Source organism: Struthio camelus, chromosome 12 (assembly GCF_040807025.1).
Source record: "Struthio camelus isolate bStrCam1 chromosome 12, bStrCam1.hap1, whole genome shotgun sequence".
In the NCBI taxonomy this organism is placed as follows: Eukaryota; Metazoa; Chordata; class Aves; order Struthioniformes; family Struthionidae; genus Struthio; species Struthio camelus.
The window spans coordinates 18942692-18958176 of NC_090953.1; the positions used below are offsets into that span (position 1 = coordinate 18942692).

General features: G+C 40.9%; 1 protein-coding gene and 1 long non-coding RNA gene across 3 annotated transcripts; one reads left to right on the forward strand and one right to left on the reverse strand.

Moving 5' to 3' along the window:
* Positions 1-991: 991 nt before the first annotated feature.
* LOC104148327 (uncharacterized) lies at positions 992-8831 on the forward strand. 2 transcript variants are annotated; one of them, XR_695102.2, is made up of 4 exons: positions 992-1084; positions 1923-2013; positions 4101-4181; positions 7727-8831. It is a non-coding gene; the product is annotated as an uncharacterized lncRNA (long non-coding RNA). The 2 variants fall into 2 exon arrangements; XR_695103.2 differs by having other exon boundaries at positions 4106-4181.
* On the reverse strand, positions 6366-14241 carry MCEE (methylmalonyl-CoA epimerase). Its single transcript, XM_068958944.1, has 3 exons — positions 14161-14241; positions 11330-11670; positions 6366-6567 (listed from the first exon to the last, which is right to left on the reverse strand). Exons 1-3 carry the CDS (start codon positions 14189-14191, stop codon positions 6415-6417), a joined length of 525 nt encoding a protein of 174 aa, XP_068815045.1. The 5' UTR covers positions 14192-14241; the 3' UTR covers positions 6366-6414.
* Positions 14242-15485: the final 1244 nt, after the last annotated feature.

Sequence of the window (15485 nt, forward strand, 5' to 3'; positions counted from 1 at the left end):
CCGCCCGGCCCGCTCGCGGCGGTGGGAGAGGTGCGGGCAAAATGGCGGCTGCGGGACGCGCCCCTGGCCGTGCCCCCACCGGCCTTCGAGCCTCGCACAAAATGGCGCGGGGGCGAGGGAGCGGTGGGGGTGCTTTGAGGTGGTGGGTGTGCTCTGGGGGTGGATGTGGAGAGGCTGGTGTGGCAGCCCCGAGCCGACGTCGGCCGGGCCCGGGGAGGGCCGGCTGCAGGGCAGGTGGCGGTGCCCGGCGTTGGCCTCGCTGGAGCTGCCCCCGCAGCCCTCCAAGCAAGAAGGGGTTGGCGTTGCGGCTGGGCGCAGCGCGGCTTCCGCAACGGGCACGTGCTGCCACGGCATCGGACTTAACAAGTGCTAACCACAGTGTTTGCCCCACGTAGAGGTTGAAAGTGGAAGATGCTCTCTATATAATATTTAAAAGCTCACTGAAGTGCGAGAGTTGCTCTTAGGGTGAATGATAAACATAGTTGGTTCCTCAGGCCTTGTATTCGATGCTACTAGATCTTTCTGTTGAACCTCCTGCAAGGGTGATTGCTTTGTATGTAAAGGAGCATGTGTGAGATCAAGTACTCTTAAACCAAATTATGGCAGGATTTGCTCATAAGCATGCGAATTTCAGACTTCTAGCTATTCTTATGGTTGAGCGTAAAAAGTAATCATGTTGTTCTTATGACAGCAAGAGTGAAAAGTCATTTTAATTTAATTATATTGCATTCCCATCAGCTAGATCTCAATGTTCATTGTAATCACTGCGCATCCAACCTGGTGCGCTTCGGTTTGCCCTGGGCTAGCTGTGCCCCTTGCTTAGCGCCGCCTCAAATTCCGTGTACGTGCAAAGGCCGTTGGTAGAAACACCAGCCTGGGGCGTCTTTATTCTTGGTTTTCGTTTTGTTGTAAAGATTTCTATTACGTAATAGAAATGCCTGCTACCCAGTAGCCATTTTAAGGTTGCTGTTTTCTGTTACAGCTTTCTACGATTACCTTTCTCGTCTATCTCTATCCTAATTACTTGACTGATTTGGGTTCTTTTTTGAAGATGATGAAAACTCAGATACTGCATAAACTGTAGGTATGCTGCACGCTAATGCAGGGAGTTATAAATCATCTATAGCTGGGTTGTATGAACATTTGAAAGATTGTGTTTCATTGTTTGTGTTTAAACGTTTGCGAGATTCATATTATAAATTCTCAAAACTATTAACTTAATGAAATAGCCTCAGGTACATAAGGAAGTTTTCACTTTCTCGATCAATACACCAAGAGCAGTATTCCCAGCTTGATCGGGAAGGTAAGTGTTTGTTTCCTGAAGCTGCTGCGGCTGACCTCTCAAAGACCACAGTGGTTCCAAAGTAAGTGGACTTATAGGGGCTTCTTATTTAAGTTCCCAACAAGCATGCTTCCTCCACCTCGTTTGGTGACTAAGCCAGATGGTTATTATAGGAAATGACGTAGCAAAATGGAAGGCAAAAATAAGGTGCGTTAATATTAAATCTAATAATGCTCTTTTCTACTAATCTTCAATTTTTGGAAATAATCTTTTCCATACAAGACCTCCACAGAGGCAGAAGTGGGATTAACCCATCAAAGGTTAAAGGATTTTGCAGTCCTAAAATGGTGAGGACTTCCATTTTAAAATGTAGTGTTAGCATTTATACATTGCTGTTAGTTCCTATTTACATATTAACAGTCTTGCATCCCACATGAATCTGTGCTTCAGGTTTAAATTCTTAGTTACCTTTCTGTGTCTAGTGCCACTCAGCAGCTTTATGAGAAATACTATGGCTACCATTTCAGGGATTTCTTCTATTTTAGAGTCTTCAATAATTTGTCCAGCAGGACAACTGCATTGGTAAAATAATTGAGTGTTTTCTGAGGCAAGTAAATCTAACTTTTTCTCTTAATTAAAGGTGCTCGAGTACAGCAAACTCACTACAGGAAGAGGTTCTTAGGCAGAGAGAATCAACTGAAGCTCCAAGGGAATGATTCAAAGCGCTTACTGTAAGTACATAAATTAGATATTGTGAACATCCCCATGTTCCCTGGTCTTTCTGTGAGAGTTTCTTGATCACACCACTTTCCGTTAATCTTTTTTTTAGCAATAAAGTCCCAATCCAAGGAACATATTTAACACTAGACAGCGGTGCTTCTGCATTTGCATTAAGAAAGTAAACTCTAGTCTCGGCATTAAATACTGAGGTATTATCTTTCCAAAAGGTGGTCGGCAGAAGCAGTTCCTCCAGTAAATCATTCACAGCTTTCCAAATTGTCAAGCTTACAACTGTATTAATCACTGTAGCTTGGCTACATGTCACGATAGAGTACGTTCTTCTAACGCTTATGATGCATTGGGTAAATATGGTAATAATGAAAGCAATTAAACTCCGAATCAAATCTTGAGATTTCTTAAATTCAGATTAATTAATTGCAGTATAAGCATGGGAGATCCAGTGTTTTGGCAGACTTGCGAAAACGTAAGGTTGGATTTTAAAAGGCATGTATACAAGAACACGCTTTAGTGTCATTCCCAACTTAGGTGCACCTCAGAAGAAAGTGACAGTTCTAAATAACAACTTACTCTGCGTTAACTTTCTGTCATTTTGGTGAACTGAATCACTTCCCTGTGTGATCGGACAAGCCAGCTCAGTGTGAGCAGCAGGGACACGTAGATGGAAATGGGCAAGGAGTGTAGGACCTCTTCCCTTTGCAGTCAGTGACTGGTTAATTTGGCTCAGCCATCTTGTGACCCACACCCTACACTATGATCTACCTAGGCTTATTGCTTCAGGAGCTTCACAGTTCTAATAATGCTCCCGACATTCACACCTAGATACAAAAGGAAGTGCTTATGGATACACAAAATAACCAATCGAACTAAGGGTTGTTTATTGTATCACATAAATATTAACAGGTCTGTGGATGCAAAAAATGATCTTTCAGGCCAATATTTCAGCTAATGCTTTCCCTATCAGTGCTGGAGTCTGACTTCTCCACCTGTTAGTTCTTTTCTCAGCTTTTGAGCATGCTTCCAAGCTTGTCTCATCATACAGAATGAAATGCGTCCTGTAGCCATTCTCCTCCACCCAGCTAGAAGACTTGAGAGCAGCATAGAGGAATTCAGAAAAAGATATTTTGCATCATTTAATTATGAACCCTTTAGCTGGCTGAGTAATGCTGGTGCAGTATAGAAAAATGTATCTCGTCTGCCTCAAGCAGCATAAAATGGGAACGTGTTTGAACTCAGAGGGAAAAAGGACACATGGAGAGATTAGAACAGGAAACTAACTTTGACCCAACCGTGACAAAATTTACTGACAAAATGTTAATACTTCGTGTTCTGGAAAGCCTGACATTACTTAGCACCATCTTTCGTTTGCTACAAAAGTACAACAAATGCATGCTATACATTTTGGCTCCACTTTCCTTTTCAAAGCATGCTGAATATTTTGGCTCGACTTTCCTTTTCAAAGATGAACTGCAAAGTCTAAATGAAAACTGTGCTCAGACTGGAAACTTGCCAAAGGCCCACATCAAACAAAATGTGAAGGAGAACGTTATCAGAAAATAAGGTTACATTGCACCTTTTTTGAAGGAAAAAACACAAACAAAAACAGATAGGCATATTGAAAGCCTTACTCCTTTCCAAGGTAATCAGGCTCCAGTTATTTGAGTCACAGTTGTTCCGTCCAGAAGTTGTATACTGGTGCAACAGGGGCATATCATCAAGTGCCCCTTCACTGATAGAAACAAATCACAGTTGTCTGTTGCACCTGTCTGCACCCTTGAATTTCCACTAGTTTTCTTGATTATATTCCCCTTGCATGCTCGTGGTGGTGAGAGTGAGTCACGCCGCTATGTCTAAACTCCACCTCCAACCCCTCAAAAAGTTGAAATAATAAATTTCTGAGAATTGCTTCTGTGAAGGCTCTCTTGTTTAAGGTTAAGGGCTAGAATTGTAGCTAAAGAATAGGGTCTGATCCTGTTCCCACTGAAATCTATAGAAGTTAGGCCTACAAAAGGAAACTCCTCTCAGTGCATCTTAGCATTGCTTCTTCAGCTGTCTGGTTCTTTTGGCTATTTGTTCCAAGTCTAGATCTCCAGAGCTGGAAGGAATTCTCATATCTGGTGACGCGTGCTCGGGCAAGTGTGGGGTCTGATCCTACCAAATGGTAAGAGCTTCTAACAGGCATGCCCCATTAGCTCCATTTTTGGGTTTTGACTAATTTCACGAACCTAAACTCTTTTTTTTTTGTTTTGTTGTTAATATCTTCACTGCCACTTTAAACTATGAGGGGAGTCTGTTGGTATGTATATGTTGTGAGTGAGGAGGGAACATGACTTAGTTATGAACAAAATACACCAGCTGACTTAGTGCTAGGCAACCCCACTGCAGTCAGTCAGGAAACTGCTGGTTACTAGCTAAAAGCGTTACAAGTCCCTTTCTGCTCATTAGATAGGGAACACACTGAGACAAATGGAGTAAGTATTGTTCGCTCAGAATCTCCATTCCCTAGCATGATATCGAGCTACAATACTGAGAATATTAATAGATGTCATACACAAAATTCCATCTCATCCAGGTAGGACAAAGAAAGAGAATGTTAAGGTAGGGAGGACAGCCCTGTTTTCTGGAGCACCAAACTAAGGATGTAAGGTTCAAAGACATCCATTCAATTATCTTGACCTGCAACCAGCAAGGCTTCTAGTCATAACATTCCTATGCTAGTTTTGTCGACGAGAAGCTTCCCCATCTTTGAAAGAATGGAAATACAAAAACAGTCTTGCTGATAGTACGTCTCCTAGAATGGCAGAATCAGATTTCAGGAGGAATATCACATACTCTCGCTTTTTCTTCCAAAGCCTTAGAATTTCTACATTCTAACAATTTAGATTTAACATCACAAACTACACTCTAAACAGTCATTAAATATAAGAGCCCTGCAGAAGACTGTAGTTTCCTTATAATATGGCAGTAATATTTTTTCAACTACAAAATTATCTCCTTTAAAAAAAAAAAAAGTCTGGCTTTGGAGAGTTTGTCTCAGAAGAAAAAAGTCATGAGGATGCATCAGCATCTTTAAAGCTCAGTTTAAAACTCAGGTCAACATACTACTTGTGTTTTGTTGTGGCAAACAGGACACAGAACACAAATTACTCAAAATTACTCAACTTCCATGCAGTAAAAATTCCTAAACTGAATTTATTTCCTATCAAGCTGAAACTATTCACTGTATATGCAAAGGGGTAAGAAAATAAAAAATTCAGAGTGTGGTTCAGCTAGGAAAAACGTGACTTTTTTTGAGGATTAAGACACTGGATAAAGCAACAGTATGTCTGCAATTTCTACAGCTCACGTGTCAAAACAAACCTATAAAAGAAGCTTTCTGGACAAACACTGCTTGCTTAATTTGCACAAGTGAGGTGAACTCTGTGCATGAGTAAACTAACAAACTGTGACCCCAGTCTATCGGAAACGTAGGAATGGTGGCGTGCCCACTGATGTTAAAGATGGTATGCATGACCAAGTCTTATGTAACTTGCTTGGGTTTGTTAAATTGTACCTTTAAAAAATATGCTTTCCACTGATTTTGTAATTGCTTTTGCATAGGAAAACAATATTTATAAAGCTGGTGAAAAGATTGTCTGCTATCTAGTTAGGTCTCTCCCAGATATCTTCCAGGTAAAGCTTAAAAAACAAATATTCAATATCTGACAAAGCTAAACACAACGAGCATCTTACAGCCTGAAATGTATTTCAGTCAAATCATTTTTTCAGATAGCTTTCACCCACTGTATAGGCACAGAGTTCATAAAACAAGTAAATGATGATTTATGCACGGTGACTCCCTTGGCAGTAATTGTTACGCCAGGGAAAAGGTTAGGATTGCAGACACCGATACAATAACATAAGGATTTTTGTTGTGTGACCCAGACAATCAGTGTGAAGCATAGAGAGTGAATGGTGAAAACAGAAAATACGATGTTCCTTTTTCCCTTATGTCTAAGGGAATTTCTAAACTGTATTGTTGTCACTGAGAAGTGGGTTCCTGCTCTGAATTACAGAACAAAATAATGTGGGATGACCTAGAAACTGTACAGTTTCTGTGGCTACAGAGGTAAAACCATGCTGCAAACATGTGGCACTATAAATTATGATCTTACATATGTAATTTGGCTCATTATTCACTTTTAGAATCAGGGAATTAAAGAAATGTCAATGCGTTACTGTTGTAAATCAGATTAAACAAAAAACTCTGTAGCACGATTTCAGTGCTCCAGGAACTGTAGGAATCAACAGGATGTACAGTGAACTTGTAAAGATTGAGTAATATAGCAGCTTTCCCAGCCCCATCTCAGTAAGTTCACAATTCGTTTATTGTTTTACTTCATGAATATTACAGCTCAAGCTTGCTCAAGTTCCACAAGGACTCCGTGGCAGTCTTTAGGGTGAAGAAAAATCACAGGTTTGCCATGTGCACCTATTTTTGGCTCTTCACTCAATATTCGGATCTTTTTTCCCTTCAGTTCTGTCACAGCTGCTTTTATGTCATCAACCTTATAAAAGAAAAATACAGTTTATACAATTTGAAACACTAAAATGTATTATGCAAATTCTATATTTAGGAGCAATAATGTAATGCCTTACTAAAATGTTATTTCTAAATTCTAATATAATTCTAAAAATAAATCTAAAAATGAGAGAAATCTAGTCACAAAAATAAAAATCCTACAGAAATCTGAATTTGTGATATGACTGTTTTATAAAAATACAGCTAAGTAGATTGTGTAATGTTTAACATAATTTATTAAATGAAATTCACTCATGCACAAAATCTTTTTTTTTTTGGTTACTTTATATGGCCTCCATCAATAATCTTAACTCTTTGCATTGCTATTATTAAGACAATCGTATTGCTTCCAAAACATCATTAACCAAAGAATGCCTTCCTGTCTAACTAATGACAGAACACTGACTCATTAGATGCTGGTGGAAAGAGAGAGCAATGGGCAGAAGGTGAAAGGAAGTATCTTTTAGACTTATTTATCCTCCTCCTTAGTAGGTTAAGCTTCATAAAGTTTCCCAAAAAAACACCTTAGAACTACCAGAAAAATCCCCAGAATATGACCTAGTTTTCCTATTGGACTTAATTATAACAATAGCATTTAACACACAATTTCAGAGCAGTTTCCTGTAGAAAAACTAATTAACAGAAACCTGTCTATGTTATAGGACATGATCTTAAGTCTGATGTCATGTCATCAGAAGTTTGCATCAACAGAAGCTTGGATTTTCCCAAATCTGAAATGCATGCGTCCATTGAAACCATAAACTTAGCATTCAGTTTAGCAGAGCCAATACTCAGTAAAGACCTAGAATTAAAATAATAGTGTTGCTGTTTTTCAAGATTGAGGTGTCTGGACGTAACTCAGTGAATAAATCTGCATGATGCCATTCTAGGGAAGAGGGAAATACCTAGCCTTAATTTAGAGGAACAAACTTCAGTTAAGTCCTACTCGTTCTCAGCAGAGGTTTGTTCATGAAAATTCTGAACTCACTCCTGTTCTTCCTACACACAACCACCGGTCAGCTAAAAAAGAAAGTGACTGTCAAGTGTTATCTAAAAGAAGACAGCAAGTGTAATATGTGCTGTAGCCCCCTCCAGGTTATTCCTGAAGCAGAAAAGCCGCTACAGCTGCTGCTCCTGTCTTGCAGAGATGGCCAGAAGGGGAAATGTCTGGGCTCAGCTGGAATGAATTAGTGCATCCCTAAGGAAACCAAGAGAGGAAGCAGTGGAAAGTCTGTGGGTGCATCCATGTTAAAGAGATCATCAAGCTCGGATTTCTCTTATCCTACCAACTGTCCAGCATGCTTTCCATTGCAGGTAATAATAACAATTACAGCTAGTCAGAAATTGTTTAATTTCTTCTAAAAAAGCTTGTTTTAATGAATTTCCCCATCCACCAACACATATACATTTTTCTTTTGAATAGTACAACAGAAGGAAGAAAGGAAAAGCATTCTGACAAACTTGTCAGACTTCCTCCCCTGTATGGAAAGAATTTTTTAATCCAGCCTCTTGTAACAAAATTCTTCATAGAAGGATATTTCTACAAAATATTAAAATTTCAAATGAGCAATTTACACTGAAATTGTATGTAGTTTTTCTGGAAACTATTTTTGCCCAACTTCAGAAGAGGATATACCTTTGAAATTCTAGAATTTCCCTTAGAATGGAAAATACATTTTTTTTGTTTTATTTTTGATTGACTATGGTAGTGACCAGATCTAGTTTCAATCCCACTTGAACAGCAGGTCAACAATGGATTGCTTTTTTCCCATGTAAATAAGTCTGTAATCTCCCATTTGGTTTTATGTGGAGACCCACCATCATGGCAGGCTTGTGACAATCTTGTTCTTTTTGTTTTTATATATATATATGTGTGTGTGTGTGTGTGTGTACTTTTTTTTGCTTAGGTAATCTACTAGTGAGTTCCATGACTTCATAGAGGAAAATGTGGTTGCAAGTAGCAATAATTCATCCATTTAATCTAAATTAGCTGCTAGATTATGATTCCTGGCTCACATGATCTACAGTATACAGTAATATATATATATTTTTTAACATGGCACTTCTACATTGCCCAGCATGGTACAATTATCATGTCCCGTTCTTCTCAGTTTTCAGAATGAACAGCATGATTTCTTTTGATAGCCATCTTTGGTTTGTCTGCAACAAGCAAGATCACGTCTCACACCAAATAGAGATCTACAGAGAAAAATCTTGGCTGGTAACAAATATTTTGTGAAACATCTTAGACATGATTACCTACACTTGAATCTCTTCAAGGGAGCTATGAGATCTTTTTGCTGTAAAATGCCTACATCTTCCTCCTTTTGTACCTATAACTAAGCACTTTTCTTCCACATCTCTGTTTCCCAAATTCAGCTGAGGTCTTTCACGTTCCTATAACAGAAGTTCCTAAATTTAATGCCAATTTCAACTGGATTAATTGTCTTCTTCTTGAACATCTGCAAAGATACAGTACAGTTAAGATTCTGATCTGCTGAATTCCAGTGCAAAAGATGTATTAAACGGAATAGGTATTTCCTCCGCTTCACTGCCCACCACAAAAACCTGATTGAGGCTTTGCTCTGCTTGCAGTGGAATTACTCATGGTAATAAAGGCAAACCTATCCCCAGGCATTTGATGTAGGAACTTTGCAAAACAAATGTTTATTTAAAAAAAAAACCAAACAAAGTCAAATAAGTGAAAGAGGATTAATGAATGGGTGCTCTTTATTTTTCATTATTTCCTCACAATCTTGTCATATCCTGACTTATCGCTTTTTTAAAAAGTCAGAATACGGTCTGACATTTCCACACACATGCAAATCATTTACCTCAAGAGTTGTATTGACTCTGTTATTTTCTATGCAAGTAATTACTTAACTGGACCACTTCTAAATATTAAAACATGGAAATGTATAGTTTAATATGTTAGCAAGGGTTTTATGTTTTAGTAAACAAACGTTTTATGTTTTAGTAAAACATGAAGAAGAATATATGTGCTTAGCATGTATAAAAATTCTCACTTTGGACACAGCATTGTCCCCTGGCAAGAACCTAGAATGAGAAGCTGACAGTACTGCATTATGTTCATGCTTGCACCATTACTTGCCGTTTAATCTTGAACAACTCGTTTAAATATCACTAGTATAGTTCACCATGTTATGAAATGGGAAGGCTCACTCCCATTACGATGGGTTGATTCACTGCGTGTAGAGTGTTTTGACTGTTTGTCTGAACAGTCTTCACTGTTCACCTGCAGCCCATCTGCCAGATACGTATTGAGATCATTGCAGGAATCTGTTTCCCTCTCTTGTAAAGAGCGTTAGATATTTTCTTCCATATGATAAGCCCCAATTCATATGTTAGAGGACCCAAATCACGTAGAGGTTTATTGTCTTTCATCAGTGCTCCAGTTCAAGACAAATTTCTATAGCAACAGAAACACTTGATTTTAAGCACTCTTATGTTAATGTTTCCTAGTGACAATAATAATCCACTACCGTCAGGTTTTCATTTTCACAATGTATAATGACTGATAGTCTTATATATGAAATTGAGCAGTAAATTTTATCCTTATTTCTTTATTTTTTTTAAAATCCAATGTACTTTAATGGACTTAACCTAGATGAGCTCAATAAAGTGCTCTAGTAGTATAACGTTAGGAATTAATAAAATTAGTTATCGGTATCGAGTCAAATGTAATATTATATATTTTTCCAGAAAGAAAGTTAAGGCCTAAGTAACCTTACAGGAACAACTAGACTCCCAAGTAGCTGCTGAACTTCTTATCATGTCTGTTCTCTGTATGAATAATCTGAAATAGGGAGTTTAAGATGTTAATTCTCCTACATTCTTCTCAGACATTTTGAAAGATGGTTTATTAAGTTTTCACCTTGAAAATACGTGCAAACTTAAATTAAAAAACATTGCAATGCCTATGCATATGCAAATTTTCTCAATTTTCAGTGAAAGTATGCAGCTGCAAACACAGGTCTTTAAAGATGTGCTCTGAAAACAATTTTACTCACATCAGTAATCCCATCATTTTTATTATAACTCTTTGCATGAAATAAGAAAGTTTGCAAGACTGAGGTCTGAAAAACATTAAAATTGATATATAATAGATATTATGACAACATGACATGTTACATCTAACATCTACACTAAAACATTAATATGCTAAATAAGATCACTGCTTTTCCCTGGCACCTTTACATCTTGTGTACTTCCAGACTAATCTCTCTTTACTGGACAAGGAAGACCAGGACAGAAGAAGCTCCAGAGACTTTACTCGTCTTTGGAAATCTTTCTGGAATCGTTTTTGACTTCTGCATACAATTATCAACTAAATATCAAACAGGAAGAAATTTCTGAACATCTAAACTATGCCTTAGCTTAAACTTACAACTGCAAGTGATGTGCAGTTTTTTCCAGTGTATGTCCTGTCAAATGCTCTTCACGAGGCCCTTGGGCTTGTCTGTCTTCCACACTGGATGCTTAAAAAAAAACCCCATAATTTAAACTTTATGGAGTAAAAGAGGAAAAATTCATCACATAGTTTATGAAATTGAACTGAGATTTCCGAAACAGAAAAAAGCCACTTTTAAGCCTTCTTCCTATTCAGTAGAAATTCTCCCAAATATGCCAGCCTTATATACGTATCCTTTACACAGGTGAAATCTATGAAAATATTACGAATACTTTAATGTCTGTATCTTCTTACATGATATAATGTATTAAAATACCTCAATGCAGATATGATGCATTCCTCCTGTCTTGTTTTTTTGCAGAAAGCTTGCTATGGGACTTTTCTCTCCTAGAGGGTGCAGAAGTTCCAGCTTTGTATTTCCCAGCTCCACAAAAACAGTGTAGACACCATGTTCAGGAAGAGCAACAGCCTCGCTCACCCGTGCGCCTAACACATCCTTATACAAAGACTGAGCCTTCTCCAAATCAGGTACTGCAATTGCTACATGATTAAGTCGTCCCAGTTTCCACAAAGAGCTTGGAATGCTTTGATAATGAGAATTTGATGTCGATAAAGTTCGCATTATGGGAGCTGAAGTCTGCAATCTGGTAAGAAGCCCTGAAAAAAGTGAACAGCACCAATATAAAGCTTTTGAGAAAGTGCAAGTGTTTGCTCTTCCCCCTTCTAATGAGGCTGATATTCACTCCTCTGTCATTAACACCCCAGTGCACAGAGTTGAAGGTAGATGAGACCAAAGGAATTACTCTGTAGTACTAACAGCTCAATAGATTTTTTTTTTGAAACTATCTAATTATTCATAAATGTAAAAAAAAAAAAAAATCACATTTGGTTTGAATGCTCATGTGTGCCTGTTAAAAATGGAAATACATGAAGACAGTAAGTTTTGGTGAGTATGGCACTGAAATGAGTCCCATAATTAGATGCATTAATTACCAAATGTAAGGATCATTGGTATACTGTACCTAAAAGTTACTTCTGAATTGCTCAGACCTTCATCTAAAATAGAAACAAATGAGGCTATGCCTATATATCTAGAAATTAAAACAGTCAAGAAAGTCCAAACAAAGCCTTGGACAGAACTAACTGATGTTTCAAGTTTCAGAAGAAAGTGAAAGAACTTGAGCTCTCAGCTGTTAGAAGTCCATGTACGCCAGCAAGGAAAGAAATATCATGTTGTGTTTTAAGCCTAAGGAATGCTAAGATCTCCTGAGTTTAATTTCATTTCTTACTCTCTCTTTCTGCCAGACCCGATTTAAGTCATTTGCCCCTCTTAGTTTTCACGTGCCGTACAGGTGTAACACTTAGTTTCACTGAGCTGTTTCAAGATGCTTTGAAATATTTCAGTTCTAAGTACTGTTAACAACAGCATGTCCAACTGACTTAGAAGATTATCTTTTAAAAGGTCAAAATCATGTTTGCTTTTTTTTATACAACTAGTGCCACTGACTTCAGTGTGATTTACAAAGGAAGCAGAATATGATTTGGTTTATCATAAATGAATAAGGTAATTAAAAAAGCACCTGAAAATATGGATGCCCATATGACACAAAGGTAGGGGGCTAACATGCAGATGTAGACAAATATAGATAGAGAAGTCACGGAGAAATTCAATGCCATGAAAAACTGCCTAGATGTTTACAGAACTCTTCCCAGACTGCTCTGAGAAGGCAGTACTGAACTTTATCCTGTCTGCATCAAATTTTGTGTTCTGCAGAGGTAGTTCAAGGTTGTTTTTAAAAAAAATCAGAAAGATACGAAATAGGGATTATTACAGCCCCATCCATAAAATGAATAGATTATAAGAAAATTAATGTGTCAGAGTACTAGAATTTGGAGAGATGGTTTGGGAGGAAGAAGAGCTGTGGTCTTATCAGTTGTTTCTAGCACCAGAATTAGATGAAAGGATATATTCATAAAGACAGCGTTTGAAATTCATGCCAGTTTGCTTTAGGCCATGTCAGAGTTCCCAATGCCTCAAGGCCAAGCTAGAGGCATCTCAGCATTTTGGAAGTCTTTGATGGATTCTTAGCTTTAAATTCACAAATGTTCCATTTTGCTAAGAGATTGCGCCAAGGATGTGCTGATATTCTGGATGCCTTTCAATGCACTGAGGATAGCATGGGTTACGTCTTGTCAGGCTCTTTGTACTTTGTAAGGGCAGTAGGAGCTGTAGTTTAAAACTTCAGCTAGCTTCACTGTGGGAAACTGAGAGCTAAATTCCAGTGAGAAGAGAGAACTCAATAAATTCCAGTGAGAAGAGATTTCACTGGAATTTAAGACTCTACAGCTGTCTGTCCCTCTTTCTTCACAAAGATGACTAATGCAGTCCTTAAATCTAAGCATTTCTGAGCGTTGTCTTATAGGCATAGTGGTGAGCAAGAATCGGCAAATTTAGAGCGCTGCGATGGAGTAACTGTGTACGTATGTGTGTGGAGGGGTGTTAATATTTGAGCCTAACGAACCTATGCGATACTTTATAATGTCGAAAACAAGCAACTTGCAACATCTAGTTGGCAGAATTACAGAGGCATAGATAATTAACTAGACTAGAGTTTGACCAGATTGCCGGAGTAAATAACATGAAAAACAAAAAAAGAAAAAAATGCCATACAATCTTTTCTGTCTACCTAAGATTAGCAGTAGTTTCATATGGTAACTTGTTAAGCCCTGATCCAGTTCTTGCTGAAGCAAGAGAAACTCTTCCACGTAGAGAAGAGGAGGTCAATATTGTCCAAAAGAGAGAAGTCCTCCGAAAGATACGGACCCCTCATTATGCCATTTGCGATGTGTCCTAGAGTGCGCCCGGCCGCTGCGCTCGCCCCCGGGCCCAGCGCGGCTCCGGAGGGCGGGGGGGCCCCGCGGTTACCGGGAACTGCCTCTCCTCGGGCGGCAGCTCGCGATCCTGCAAGGGGGCGAGCGGGCAGCGCTGGCTGCCTCCTGCAGCCTGCCCCGGCGCCCGGGGCTGCCTCGCCGAGCGGCACGGCTCGGGCACGGCCAGCCTGCCCTTGCAGCCCGGGCAACTGCTGTGAGAAAACCATGCTGCGTCCGGCCCTGTCCCCGCCGCGGGCCGCTCCCCGCCCGCCTTACCGCCCGCCGCGCGCCGCAGCCAGGCCGCCATGTCGCCGCGCCGCCGCTCCCGCCCGGCCCGGCCCGGCGGAGGGGGCGGAAGGCGGCCGGGCGGAGCTGCCTCCGGCGCCGCCCGGGCCCGGCGCGGGGGCCGGCAGCAGGGCGGGCAGAGGCGGGCCCGGCGCGGCGGCGGGCTGGGGGCGCTGCCCCTTGCGGGGGTGCGTCCTGCCTGCGCGCCAGCCGCCCCTGCCGCTGCCTGCAGCTGAACTGGGACAGCCGGCGCCGCCTCCCTAACGAGTAGCTCCGATCAATGTGCCTCTGAAAGCGCCACTGAGACCCGCTGTGCCCCGACCGGGGTCTGGCCAGCCTCGGGCGCGGGCCTGGTGCCCCGCGAGCGCAGGTGCGGCAGGCCAGCGCCCTGCCCCGCGCACGGGCGTTGGAGGGTGCAGCCACGCAAGGCGGCGGCAGCCTGGTGCGGAGCCGCCGCAAGGGGATCTCGTGCGTGGCAGAGCAGCGGGTCGCGTCCCCCAGCTGCCGCGGCGGCTTCCTCGGGTGTGGTGCATAACCTGGCTCTACGCGGTGATCCCTAAGGAAACAGTCAGGGGGATGTAAAGTACCAGAACGGAGAAACTGAAAGGAAAACGCTGGGCAGGTTTGCGAATGTGTGCTTGGGCGTGCAGGGTGGCAGCAGGCGTTTTGCTCACAGAACCTGCTGAAAATGTGTGGTTCCAAAATAACCCTGGAACCCAGGCCAGGGAGGCAAAAGTGCACGGTAAGACGTCTGCAGCTTTGCTGTATGTAGAACAGGTTTTCAATGCTGCTGAACGTCCAAAGCTAGAGTAATAACAAACTTTTTTTGAGAGAGAGAGAAAACAACAATCAACAGATTATTAAGCAATACGCAGCCGCCCTGTGTTCAATGCAAACTTGAACAGTCCCACTCAAATGGAAAAGGATTATTTAGAGATGAGATAAAGGATTGAAGAATAAAATGCTAGAGAAATAAAATGCTATCGTGTCTTCCGAAGAAGATGTACCCTTAAATCCCTGTGTCTTGCAACTGTTCCTGCACAGCCAGTCCTGTTAGGCTTGTTTGCACTTGGAGACTTGCTTCATAACCCGAGAGTAAAGAGCATGCAGTGGAGAGAACAGTAGGACAAAGGTGCGGGTTGGTTGAATAAAGGAAGAGATTGTTTAGAAAGAGCAGGCTCAGAGGTAGAAATACTCTTGGTTTGAGAGGAGGGCAGCGGCGAGCGGCCAGGCGTCAATAGCAGTGTAAGGGGAAGATGAGGGCCTGGGGCGCACGAGCTCGCATGCGAGGAGAGGAATGAGCAGCAGCTGGAGAG